Raw genomic sequence first — 13,735 nt, forward strand, 5'->3', positions numbered from 1 at the left:
TTCCGCTAACTTAGGACAAAAATTTCAATCTTTCATGGACTCAATATGCCCCTCACGGAATACCTTGGGGTGTCTTCTTTCCGAAATGGGGTCACATGTGGGGTATTTATACTGCCCTGGCTTTTTAGGGGCCCTAAAGCGTGAGAAGAAGTCTGGAATATAAATGTCTAAAAATGTTTACGCATTTGGATTCCGTGAGGGGTATGGTGAGTTCATGTGAGATTTTATTTTTTGACACAAGTTAGTAGAATATGAGACTTTGTAAGAAAAAACAAAAACAAACAAAAAATTTCCGCTAACTTGTGCCAAAAAAAATGTCTGAATGGAGCCTTACCAGGGGGGGGGGGGGGGGGGGGGTGATCAATGACAGGGGGGTGATCACCCATATAGACTCCCTGATCACCCCCCTGTCATTGATCACCCCCCTGTAAGGTTCCATTCAGACATCCGCATGATTTTTTACGGATCCATGGATACATGGATCGGATCCACAAAACACATGCGGACGTCTGAATGGAGCCTTACAGGGGGGTTATCAATGACAGGGGGTGATCAGGGTGATCACCCCCCTGTCACTGATCACCCCCCCTGTAAGGCTCCATTCAGACATCCGCATGATTTTTTACGGATCCATGGATACATGGATCGGATCCACAAAACACATGCGGACGTCTGAATGCAGCCTTACAGGGGGGTTATCAATGACAGGGGGTGATCAGGGTGATCACCCCCCTGTCACTGATCACCCCCCCTGTAAGGCTCCATTCAGACGTCCGCATGTGTTTTGTGGATCCGATCCATGTATCCATGGATCCGTAAAAATCATGCGGACGTCTGAATGGAGCCTTACAGGGGGGTGATCAATGACAGGGGGGTGATCAATGACAGGGGGTGATCAGGGAGTGTATATGGATGATCACCCGCCTGTCATTGATCACCCCCCTGTAAGGCTCCATTCAGACGTCCTGCATGATTTTTACGGATCCATGGATACATGGATCGGATCCACAAAACACATGCGGAAGTCTGAATGGAGCCTTACAGGGGGGTTATCAATGACAGGGGGTGATCAGGGTGATCACCCCCCTGTCACTGATCACCCCTCCTGTAAGGCTCCATTCAGACATCCGCATGATTTTTTACGGATCCATGGATACATGGATCGGATCCACAAAACGCATGCGGACGTCTGAATGGAGCCTTACAGGGGGGTTATCAATGACAGGGGATGATCAGGGTGATCACCCCCCTGTCAATGATCACCCCTCCTGTAAGGCTCCATTCAGACATCCGCATGATTTTTTACGGATCCATGGATACATGGATCGGATCCACAAAACACATGCGGACGTCTGAATGGAGCCTTACAGGGGGGTTATCAATGACAGGGGGTAATCAGGGTGATCACCCCCCTGTCACTGATCACCCCCCCTGTAAGGCTCCATTCAGACATCCGCATGATTTTTTACGGATCCATGGATACATGGATCGGATCCACAAAACGCATGCGAACGTCTGAATGGAGCCTTACAGGGGGGTTATCAATGACAGGGGGTGATCAGGGTAATCAGGGTGATCACCCCCCTGTCACTGATCACCCCCCCTGTAAGGCTCCATTCAGACATCCGCATGATTTTTTACGGATCCATGGATCGGATCCACAAAACGCATGCGGACGTCTGAATGGAGCCTTACAGGGGGGTTATCAATGACAGGGGGTGATCAGGGTAATCAGGGTGATCACCCCCCTGTCACTGATCACCCCCCCTGTAAGGCTCCATTCAGACATCCGCATGATTTTTTACAGGATCCATGGATACATGGATCGGATCCACAAAACGCATGCGGATGTCTGAATGGAGCCTTACAGGGGGGTTATCAATGACAGGGGGTGATCAGGGTAATCAGGGTGATCACCCCCCTGTCACTGATCACCCCCCCTGTAAGGCTCCATTCAGACATCCGCATGATTTTTTACGGATCCATGGATACATGGATCGGATCCACAAAACGCATGCGGACGTCTGAATGGAGCCTTACAGGGGGGTTATCAATGACAGGGGGTGATCAGGGTAATCAGGGTGATCACCCCCCTGTCACTGATCACCCCCCCTGTAAGGCTCCATTCAGACATCCGCATGATTTTTTACGGATCCATGGATACATGGATCGGATCCACAAAACGCATGCGGACGTCTGAATGGAGCCTTACAGGGGGGTTATCAATGACAGGGGGTGATCAGGGTAATCAGGGTGATCACCCCCCTGTCACTGATCACCCCCCCTGTAAGGCTCCATTCAGACATCCGCATGATTTTTTACGGATACATGGATACATGGATCGGATCCACAAAACGCATGCGGACGTCTGAATGGAGCCTTACAGGGGGGTTATCAATGACAGGGGGGTGATCAGGGAGTGTATATGGGTGATCACCCGCCTGTCATTGATCACCCCCTGTAAGGCTCCATTCAGACGTCCGCATGTGTTTTGCGGATCCGATCCATGTATCCATGGATCCGTAAAAATCATGCGGACGTCTGAATGGAGCCTTACAGGGGAGTGATCAATGACAGGGGGGTGATCAATGACAGGGGGTGATCAGGGAGTGTATATGGGTGATCACCCGCCTGTCATTGATCACCCCCCTGTAAGGCTCCATTCAGACGTACGGGTGACTTGCATTATTCCTTCCCATGTGCATAACTTTACATTTGTCAGTGTTAAACCCCATCTGCCACTTATCTGCCCAAGCCTCCAGTCTATCCAGATCCCTCTGTAGTAGTATACTGTCCTCATCAGTGTTAATTACTTTACACAGTTTAGTGTCATCTGCGAAAATTGATATTTTACTATGCAAGCCTTCTACAAGATCATTATAAATATATTGAAGAGAATAGGGCCCAATACTGACCCCTGAGGTACTCCACTAGTGACAGTGACCCAATCTGAGTGTGTACCACTAATAACCACCCTCTGTTTTCTATCACTGAGCCAGTTACTTACCCACTTACAGACGTTTTCTCCCAGTCCGAGCATTCTCATTTTATATACTAACCTTTTATGTGGTACAGTGTCAAATGCTTTGGAGAAGTCCAGATACACGACATCCATTGATTCGCCGCTGTCAAGTCTAGAACTTACCTCCTCATAGAAACTGATTAAATTTGTTTGACGTGATCGATCCCTCACGAAGCCATGACGTCTTCTCTTTTGGTGACGTCATCGGCGCAGGTGCACTGAGGGAGTGCTGAGGAGGCGAGCCTCTGCGCCGAATCAACACAGGCGCGCGATTTTTGAAATGCTGACAGGGCCAGCCGGAGGAGGAGATCGCGTCTGGCCCTGTCAATCAACAGGAGGAGGGGGCGTTTTTTTGCGGCTGCTACCAGCAAGTAGACGCCCTGCATTTATGTCTTGCCAGCATAGTCAGTGTTATATCTGTTTGGTGCATTCTCTCTGTGTGTTCTATATGATTGCTACATTCTGTGTAGTTTGCTCTTGTGGTGCATGTGGACCGCGCCGATATCCTCCATTGTATGCATATTTTGCTGGGGTTAGTCGATTACTGCGGTCCACATGCGGTCGGGCTGCTCCCCTAATAAAAGACACGCCACAGTGTCATGGGCTGAGCAGCTCCTCCAGAATTGCCACAATTTTTTTGTTTTTCATTTTCTGCCTTGCTAGATTTGAGTGTGTTTGCCTTTACTTGGCACTCTAACACTCTTTTGCACCTGGTAACCTCCATCACATGGTCTGGTGTGGGTGTGGCTCGCGGCCTGGCTTCATCCACATCGCACAACCGCAGTATTCATGCTGGGCAATTGTGGGGAGCTTGGCTGTGAGCTGAATTATATCATCCCCAGACCGTGTTCACACCATAGTTAGAGCAGTGGTTAGGGCCCCTTGCCATGCTGAGAACCGTGACGTGGTGCATGATGGGCTCCGATATATCCATGACTGGAACATATTGGCAAAAGTCTCAGCTTTTAATACCTGCATTTATGTCTTGCCAGCATAGTCAGTGTTATATCTGTTTGGTGCATTCTCTCTGTGTGTTCTATATGATTGCTACATTCTGTGTAGTTTGCTCTTGTGGTGCATGTGGACCGCGCCGATATCCTCCATTGTATGCATATTTTGCTGGGGTTAGTCGATTACTGCGGTCCACATGCGGTCGGGCTGCTCCCCTAATAAAAGACACACCACAGTGTCATGGGCTGAGCAGCTCCTCCAGAATTGCCACAATTTTTTTGTTTTTCATTTTCTGCCTAGATAGGTAATTAGCATATTATAAAAGTATGTTTTTTTACATATCTACAGAACGAAAATGATTAACATCATGATGTATAGCTATATCGCAGGATAGGGATTATAAGTACCCCCAAAAAGAAAAATGAGTTTAGTGGGGTGACAGAAGCCCTTTAACACCTCCCACACATGTGGCTACTCACATGACTGTGACATCACCACAGGTCCTGTAACCGTAATGTGCTCTTTAGTATGGAGAAGTCAATGAGGGGCAGGGCTTCCTAGACCTCAGGCTAGAATGGAGGGTTTTGCCAGACTTCGCAGACTGTTGATATAGCACTTCAGGCTAGAAAACGATCATGCGTAGAATCTTTCTTCATAGAGTAACCTGAGCAGACGTCTGTGACGCTTGTACAGGCGTTATTGCGACCTCTACTCAGCGTAAAATCCCAGTACTAGGCGGGTTATTTAAAAGGAACCTGGTACCCGCACTATGCTGCACTCATTTCATCTGGCCTTGCGGCAGGCTCTGGTGGAGGACCTAGGGGTTAGTCTTAGCTTCCGCCCAACTGGAGTGGTTAAAGAGGACCTGTCCCCTCTTCTGATATGCCTGTTTTAATAGCTTCATACATCCCCAATGTAATACCAATTCTGGAGCATCTATTCTTACGTCTGTATGTTTTGCCATTCCTTTATTATTTCTACTAGAAGTTATGAATTAATTGCTATTAGCCTTCAGTAAGGGTACAGATGGGTGGTAACCAGTTGGGGGGGGGGGGGGGGGGGGAGTACCTGCACAGACTGACTCTATCCAATCAGGCTGCCATTTTCAGACTGTGTAGGTACACCCCCCCAACTGGTTACCGCCCCTCTGTACCCTTACTGCAGACTGCTAGCTATTCATTCACACAAGGAATCATACAATATAGTGCCATTACAATAGATGTTCCAGGATTGTTATTACATGAATGCATTAAAACAGGCATGTCAGGTGGGGTTACAGGTCCTCTTTAAGGAAGACTGGTAGAAATTTCAGTTTGCTGGTTGTGTTTCCAGAAGGTGACCATGATATTTCCTTACAATGTTGAGCTTTGTAGGCCTGTAAGTGACATACAAGCTCAGAATATATTTTTTTTTTTTACACAAGATGCATGATTAGCTGTAACCAAGGTGGGAGTATGGAGAATCATATGTAAAAAAATATAAAGAAAAAAATCTTTACAGTTTCTACTTCTCCAAAAAATGCAAGTTTATACAAATATAGCTAATTCACTTACCGAAACTGTGTAAGTAACTGAATAAAAGGGGCTTGGCAGAACTGGAAAAGCAGCCATTCCGCTCCTTCTGCTGATAAGCCTTCTCTTGTGCTATTGGAAGACCCGCTGATATTACCACCCTGTCTGAAACTGCAAATAAGTTAGATTCATCTATATATACTTTATTATTTTCACAAAAGATATTTTAACTTGCCTGCTCGAAACTGCCCCTCTGTGGCCTCTCTGCCTAATGACTTCAGTGCTCTCTGCTTTTAGGGCGCACACACACACACTCTCCAGCTTATAAAGCACAAACATCCAAATATCTCCACGGCCTATGGGTAGCATTCCCTGGGTGGTTAAGGCCCCTTCCTTCCCTTATGGAGGGTGCCAGAGCAATAGGTTTGCTAGCTTGCTAGTCCCTCCAAAGGTGCACTGTTATTCCATTTTTGATTTCTGCCTGCTTACTGGATTTGACTCTCTGATGCCTGACTTCTGTCTGACTCCTGTATTAACGGACTGTTTTTACCAGATTGAACTTACTTTGCTTGCCCTGACCTTGGCATGTTCATTGATTGTTATTTTTCCTGTCCTTTCTGTGCTAAAGGACTAGTGTCTCTTTTTTTTTAACTCGTTTTATTGAACAAATTATCAGAAAAGTTCAGAGAACATCAGTATACATGGAAGTCGATAAGACATTCATGAACATAAACAGTACCATATACAGTACAGACCAAAAGTTTGGACACACCTTCTCATTCAAAGAGTTTTCTTTATTTTCATGACTATGAAAATTGTAGATTCACACTGAAGGCATAAAAACTATGAATTAACACATGTGGAATTATATACATAACTAAAAAGTGTGGCAACAATAAAGGGTGCATGCTCCAACACGTATAACCACTTGGGCAGTATAATTAACGATTTATTCGTCCCGGCACGGAAAATGAGAGACCACCCCATACCCTAAATTTGTCTGCACTATAGTTCAGAAGAGGCTGTATGTTGAGGCTATGAAAAGAGGCCGCATCTTTAGTGATATGGATCCCTAGGTACTTAAATTCAGAGACTATAGGTAGCTCGGTGTTGAGAGAGGATGAGGGTAAGGCTCCTTTCACACCTGCGTTCAGGTGTCCGCTCGTGAGCTCCGTTTGAAGGGGCTCACAAGCGGCCCTAAACGCAGCCGTCTGGCCCTAATGCATTCTCAGTGGAGGTGGATCCACTGAGAATGCATCCGTCTGCCAGCGCTCAGCCTCCGCTCAGTGAGCGGACACCTGAACGCTGCAAGCAGCGTTCGGGTGTCCGCCTGGCCGTGCGGAGGCGAGCGGATCCGTTCCGACTTATAATGGAAGTCAATGGGGACGGATCCGCTTGAAGATGACACCATATGGCTCAATCTTCAAGCGGATCCGTCCCCCATTGACTTTCAATGTAAAGTCTGAACGGATCCGCTCAGGCTACTTTCACACTTTTTCTAAGTTATAATGCAGACGGATCCGTTCTGAACGGAGCCACCGTCTGCATTAATATGAGCGGATCCGTTCAGAACGGATCCGCTCGAACGCTAGTGTGAAAGTAGCCTAAGGAGTACAGCGGAAATAGAACAGATTTAGACCAATTTATCATTAAATCGGAAAATTTACTAAATGTCTCAATAAGAGCAGTAGCTTGAGGCAACGTGGATTCAACATCTGACCATGTCATCCGCGTATAGTCCCACTCTGTCCTCCTGATCACCTATAGGTATCCCCTTGAGGATTGGACCTAATGCGGATGGCTAAAGGTTCGATCGCTAAGGCAAATAGCGGTGGCGACAACGGGCACCCTTGCCTAGTCCTACGGCCCAGATCAAAGTTCGCAGAACACATATCATTCACCAGAATACCAGCTGTAGGCTGTTTATACAATATTGATATCCATCTAATAAATGCGGGTCCAATCCCAAAGCATTCAAGGGCGGCTAGTAGGTTTGGCCATTCCACTGAGTCAAAGGCCTTGGCAGTGTCCAGAGACGCCAAGGCCCATAGACTCCCCCATTGAAGGCCTATTTGAGTAACTACCTGTACTCTACGGATATTATCCGTTGTGGACCTACCTGTCAAGAAACCAGACTGATCCGGATAATTAAGGCTTAGAATAACCCTGTTCAATCGCTGTGCTAAAATCTTGGCCAAGATTTTATAGTCCAAATTTAATAGCGATATGGGCCTGTATGATCCACAATCAACTGGATCCTTGCCTGATTTAAGGAGTATCACAATGGTAGCTTCATACAGTGAAGGCGGCAGGATACCCTTCGAGAAGGAGTCATGATACATTTGTAGTAGACGAGGAGTTAATTGGTCAATGTACCTAAACTATACTTCTAGGGGGAGCCCATCTGGGCCAGGGGATTTCCCATTCACCAAAGACTCAATGGCCTCTAATATTTCCTGATCCGATATATGACCCTCCAAAGATTGAGCCATCTCATCAAAGAGTTTGGGATATTCTAATTCTTGCAAGTAAGTATTAACTGTCTCTGTATTATAGTCTACTCGGGCCTCATACAGGTCTTGATAAAACTCTCAGAAACGGTGAGCTATGGCCTCCAGTTCCGTTACCACAATACCCCCCTCATCTCGAATACGTAAAATAGCAGGAGAAGCCTGATTCTGGTGAACAATATGAGCTAACAACTTGCTAGACAGGTTGCCGAGTTCAAAATAAGATTGCTTGGTAAAAAACATTTTGCGATGGGCTTTTTCATGTAATAAAGTAAGGTATTGTCTACCTATTTGTAGCCAATTGTCCCTATTCTGAGGCGTCGGGTCCGTGACATACAGCCTCTTCATCCTAGCACATTCCACAGCCAGGTCCTTTTCCTGCTTAGCTGAGTTACGTTTGATAAAGGAGATATAAAATCTCAAGCACCCTCTTAAGTACTTCTTCAGCGTCTCCCACACTAGTGACTTATCATTATAAGAGGCATGGTCGGACAAGAACACAGACAGCTGGTCCGGTATACGATTCGAAGGCGGGAACAGTGTGAGCCAGAAAGGATGTACTCTCATGGATCGTCCCAGGCCCCTAACACTAGCCAGCAAGGACAATAGGATAGGGTTATGGTCCGACACCCCTCTAGCTCCATACATCACTTGATAAGGGAGTGAGCACACAGTGGAGTCACCAAATACATAGTCAATGCGGGATAGGGAGTTATGACTAGCTGACTGACATGAGTAGGACCGTTCATCAGGGTGCTTAAGGCGCCATAAGTCCTCCCACCCCACCTCCGTCATCAGTTTGGACAGTGACAAATCTGATTGAGCACTCCCCCGCGGCCACTCGTCACCATGGAATCTGTCTAGCAAAGGATGTAGGGTCATGTTAAGGTCTCCCATACAAATAATCCTTGCTGAGGGAAATGAAGCCACGAAACATATGGCTTGATGAATTACTTGGAGGGAGGAGGGGGCGAGGGATATAAATCCCCAATATAACATATAATATGCAATTAATATATGCTGCCACAAAAATGTACCTTCCCGCATTGTCTATCTGTATTTTCTCCACCTCCCATCTTAAGTATTTATGCACCATTAGGGAGACTCCCCTAGCCAGGTTAGAGTAACATGAATGGCGAGACCATTGAACCCAGGGCTTACACAACCTCCTGGTAGACACAAGATTATGAGGGTTAAATTAACCGACCACTGAAAACACCATGGTACGCTTCCTGACACTCCCAAGGCCCCTAACATTCCAAGACATTAACCGTATATATGCCATTGTAACATCTTAGAATAGACATGCCGCTCTTTACTCTCTAATACATGCGCCCACCTCCGGTTATACAGTACAGACCAAAAGTTTGGACACACCTTCTCATTCAAAGAGTTTTCTTTATTTTCATGACTATGGAAATTGTAGATTCACACTGAAGGCATCAAAACTATGAATTAACACATGTGGAATTATATGCATAACAAAAAAGTGTGAAACAACTGAAAATATGTCATATTCTAGGTTCTTCAAAGTAGCCACCTTTTTCTTTGATTACTGCTTTGCACACTCTTGGCATTCTCTTGATGAGCTTCAAGAGGTAGTCACCTGAAATGGTTTTCACTTCACAGGTGTGCCCTGTCAGGTTTAATAAGTGGGATTTCTTGCCTTATAAATGGGGTTGGGACCATCAGTTGCGTTGTGGAGAAGTCAGGTGGATACACAGCTGATAGTCCTACTGAATAGACTGTTAGAATTTGTATTATGGCAAGAAAAAAGCAGCTAAGTAAAGAAAAACGAGTGGCCATCATTACTTTAAGAAATGAAGGTCAGTCAGTCCGAAAAATTGGGAAAATGGGAAAACTTTGAAAGTGTCCCCAAGTGCAGTCACAAAAAACCATCAAGCGCTACAAAGAAACTGGCTCACATGCGGACACCTCTGCTGCGGAGGATAAGTTCATCCGAGTCACCAGCCTCAGAAATCGCAGGTTAACAGCAGCTCAGATTAGAGACCAGGTCAATGCCACACAGTTCTAGCAGCAGACACATCTCTAGAACAACTGTTAAGAGAAGACTGTGTGAATCCAGGCCTTCATGGTAGAATATTTGCTAGGAAACCACTGCTAAGGACAGGCTACAAGCAGAAGAGACTTCTGTGGGCTAAAGAACACAAGGAATGGACATTAGACCAGTGGAAATCTGTGCTTTGGTCTGATGAGTCCAAATTTGAGATTTTTGGTTCCAACCACCGTGTCTTTGTGCGACGCAGAAAAGGTGAACGGATGGACTCTACATGCCTGGTTCCCACCGTGAAGCATGGAGGAGGAGGTGTGATGGTGTGGGGGTGCTTTGCTGGTGACACTGTTGGGGATTTATTCAAAATTGAAGGCATACTGAACCAGCATGGCTACCACAGCATCTTGCAGCGGCATGCTATTCCATCCGGTTTGCGTTTAGTTGGACCATCATTTATTTTTCAACAGGACAATGACCCCAAACACACCTCCAGGCTGTGTAAGGGCTATTTGACCATAAAGGAGAGTGATGGGGTGCTGCGCCAGATGACCTGGCCTCCACAGTCACCGGACCTGAACCCAATCGAGATGGTTTGGGGTGAGCTGGACCGCAGAGTGAAGGAAAAAGGGCCAACAAGTGCTAAGCATCTCTGGGAACTCCTTCAAGACTGTTGGAAGACCATTTCAGGTGACTACCTCTTGAAGCTCATCAACAGAATGCCAATAGTGTGCAAAGCACTAATCAAAGCAAAAGGTGGCTACTTTAAAGAACCTAGAATATGACATATTTTCAGTTGTTTCACACTTTTTTGTTATGTATATAATTCCACATGTGTTAATTCATAGTTTTGATGCCTTCAGTGTGAATCTACAATTTTCATAGTCATGAAAAGAAGAAAACTCTTTGAATGAGAAGGTGTGTCCAAACTTTTCGTCTGTACTGTACATCTTCAAATATCTCACATGATATGATAGTACATATATTACATATATGCAGCAGGATACAAGGTGATAGATCCAGTGTGGCAAAGCAGTATACGGGGTGTGCTATTGGTTGACTTAACCCTTCGCACTAAAACGGACTTAAGGAAGTACGTAAAGAACTTGTACCCCAACTTTGTATTATTCGAGCACACCTATATAAAGGGAGAACCTTCCTCACTATACAAACAATCATAGCTCGTAAATCTGTGATTTATCTGAAGCATATCACAAAATAAACTTGGCATAAGTGCTGCTTTACCACAGCCAGCACAGATCAACAACATTGTACAATAACGCAATACTGAAAAGCAGGTGCTATGCAGTGAACATTAAATATCAGATATTAGAAGGACAAAGCATAAGAAGCACCAAAATATAAGATGAACAAAGCATTCACATGTCAAAGCATATCTTCAAAAATCCCAGAGATTAACGGGGAAATCCTTGACAAATAACGGCATCCAGGATTTGTGACGAGTGTTCATCTCGGGGATCTCGCTGGACGCGGTTTGCCCTCCAGCCAGGCCGCAGCTTCCGCAGTAGTGTGGAAAAATCTGATGGACACTCCGTCCACTACCCATAGCCTGGCTGGGTAGGCCATTGAGTATGGGAAGTTTAAATCCCGGAGACGTCTCTTCACCACTGTGAATGTCGATCTGCAGACGTCAGTAGTCGCGCCAATAATGGCCGCGGAGGTGCTCCAGGAGGCAATGGTTTGGCCGGTACTTGATGTGCCTTTCAATAATAAAGGCAGAGGAGAAGGTGGGGTCAGGGAAAGTGGCTTGCAGCCATGTAGACACAAATTCACATGGGTTACTGCCCTCTGCACGCTCAGGAAGTCCCACTATACGTAGGTTGTTGTGGCGTGTGCTATTTTCGTAGTCGTCGCACTTTTGCTGCCAATAATCCACTTTCTTTTCCAAGTCAGCCAAACGAGCCAGCAATGGGTTCAGTTGATCTTCCACCGTGGACACACGGGTTTCCACCTCCTTAATACATTCACGCATGTTTTGCATGTCAAGCCTCAGGAGACCAATGTCAATCTTAACCTCCTCCATCTTCCCAGAGAGAGAGTAGCGACAGGTAGCTATAGCCTGGAGCAATTGATCGGTCACCTGCTTGAGGGAGGGTTCGGTGTCTGGCGCAAGGTCCTCACTGGGAGCTGGAGAGGCACTCCGGGAGGCCGAGGGCCTGCGCCATCTTGGAAATCAGGCCGTGCAAACTCTTTGAGCTTTTCAGCGGTCAACAGCGCCTTGTTCCGTGCCATCCCGGTTTTGCGGGTGCGTCCCGACCTTCTCTCCTCCGTGGATGTTATGGTTGCGGTTTGTAAGTTCAGGATAATGGCAAAGTTAGGGCAACGATGACGGAGCTCAGCTAGACACGTCCGTCCATCTTGGTCTCAGGCCACACCCCCGGACCAGTGTCTCTTGACATCCTGGGTCAGCTGTCACTGGACTACTTTAAGAGGTAAGACCTAATTCCCATGCAGTTGAGTCCAGATAGCTTTAAAGGGGGCCACTAAGATAAAGCCTTTAGAAGCAGCCACAAACCAAAGCTGTTCAGTGACACAGTGGGTTCACACCACTTTGTCAAAAATGTATAAAATAATATTTAGCAAGTGTTTGTTTAAAGTAGAATGCCAGCTGTCCTAATATACTACAATCTGTCACTTTGTGCCCTTAATATTCTAGTTTTCATACTTGTGGCTAGTGCAGTTACAATAGGTCAACATTTCCTGTAGCTCAATCCTCTAGCTTTGCTGTATGACTGGAACACAATAAATGAGTCATGTATAAAAGACCTGCTGGCACAGCTGCAACTCAATAAATCCGGAACATTCACACAAAGGTTCACTTGTACCTCCTTTCTTTTCTACAGTATCGGCGGTACAAGCAGTCAATATAATTCACATAGAAGTGGAAGAAGAATAGGCAGCACTCACCAGATGTGAGAAAAATCTGAGTCATTTCATTATCATTAGATATCATTAGGTGGGCAGGCTAAAGTGGTTCTCCGGGAAAAGAAACTGTAGATAATTGTGGAAAAGAAGAGGAAAGATTTTGCCAGCTACTGATGCTGCAGCCACAGCCTGTGCCTCCAAAATCCTGTGACTGAGCACAACATGCATACTCAACTTTGCTGCTAGTCAGCCTAAATTGGGAACAGGAAGACTGTACTATGTCAAAACAATACCCTCCCATTCTAAGACGGTTTCTCACATGTAACATGGCAGCCACATATTGTTAAATAAAGGTATCTATGCATTTTATTATATTCACATGCCAATCATCACAATTTTAATAATTTAATGACAACTGTATTGTACTGCTGAAGGCTTAGATAATGCAGGTTGGTAACACTATGCACACAGAGCTCTGTATGCAGCTAACCTGTCTCTTGCAGGTCTCTAGGGAAGGGACTGTACTCCATCACTTCATGGACCCTGTAATGATCTCTAACATTTCTCTGTCAATTGCACTCCCATTCACTGCAGTTGTAAAGCACACATACCCTACTGCTCTGCCTATACAGGAAGGGTGTCTCTAATATCGCTAACCACAGGAACATTTTTAAAAATGAAAAAAGAAGTAGCTACAACATTTAACAAAAAACTGACACACTATTTTTTGTTCTACAGACCTACATCTAATTATTGAAATTAAAAATGACATCCCCTTTAAGCATTAGGCTACATCAGGGGTGGGGTACCTTTTTGCTGCCGAGGGCCATATGGATACAAAATT

The 13,735-nt window shown here is 45.7% G+C and overlaps 1 protein-coding gene across 1 annotated transcript in view; it reads right to left on the reverse strand.

Annotated features, from left to right (window-relative positions):
• The window catches only part of LOC122925887, a 152,968-nt gene that overhangs the window by 40,542 nt on the left and 98,691 nt on the right, over positions 1-13,735 (reverse strand). Inside the window, exon 10 of the mRNA XM_044277233.1 lies at positions 5,527-5,655. Within this exon, the coding sequence (XP_044133168.1) occupies positions 5,527-5,655 (129 nt within the window). The remainder of the gene's footprint in view (positions 1-5,526; positions 5,656-13,735) is intronic.

Source organism: Bufo gargarizans, chromosome 2 (assembly GCF_014858855.1).
Source record: "Bufo gargarizans isolate SCDJY-AF-19 chromosome 2, ASM1485885v1, whole genome shotgun sequence".
In the NCBI taxonomy this organism is placed as follows: Eukaryota; Metazoa; Chordata; class Amphibia; order Anura; family Bufonidae; genus Bufo; species Bufo gargarizans.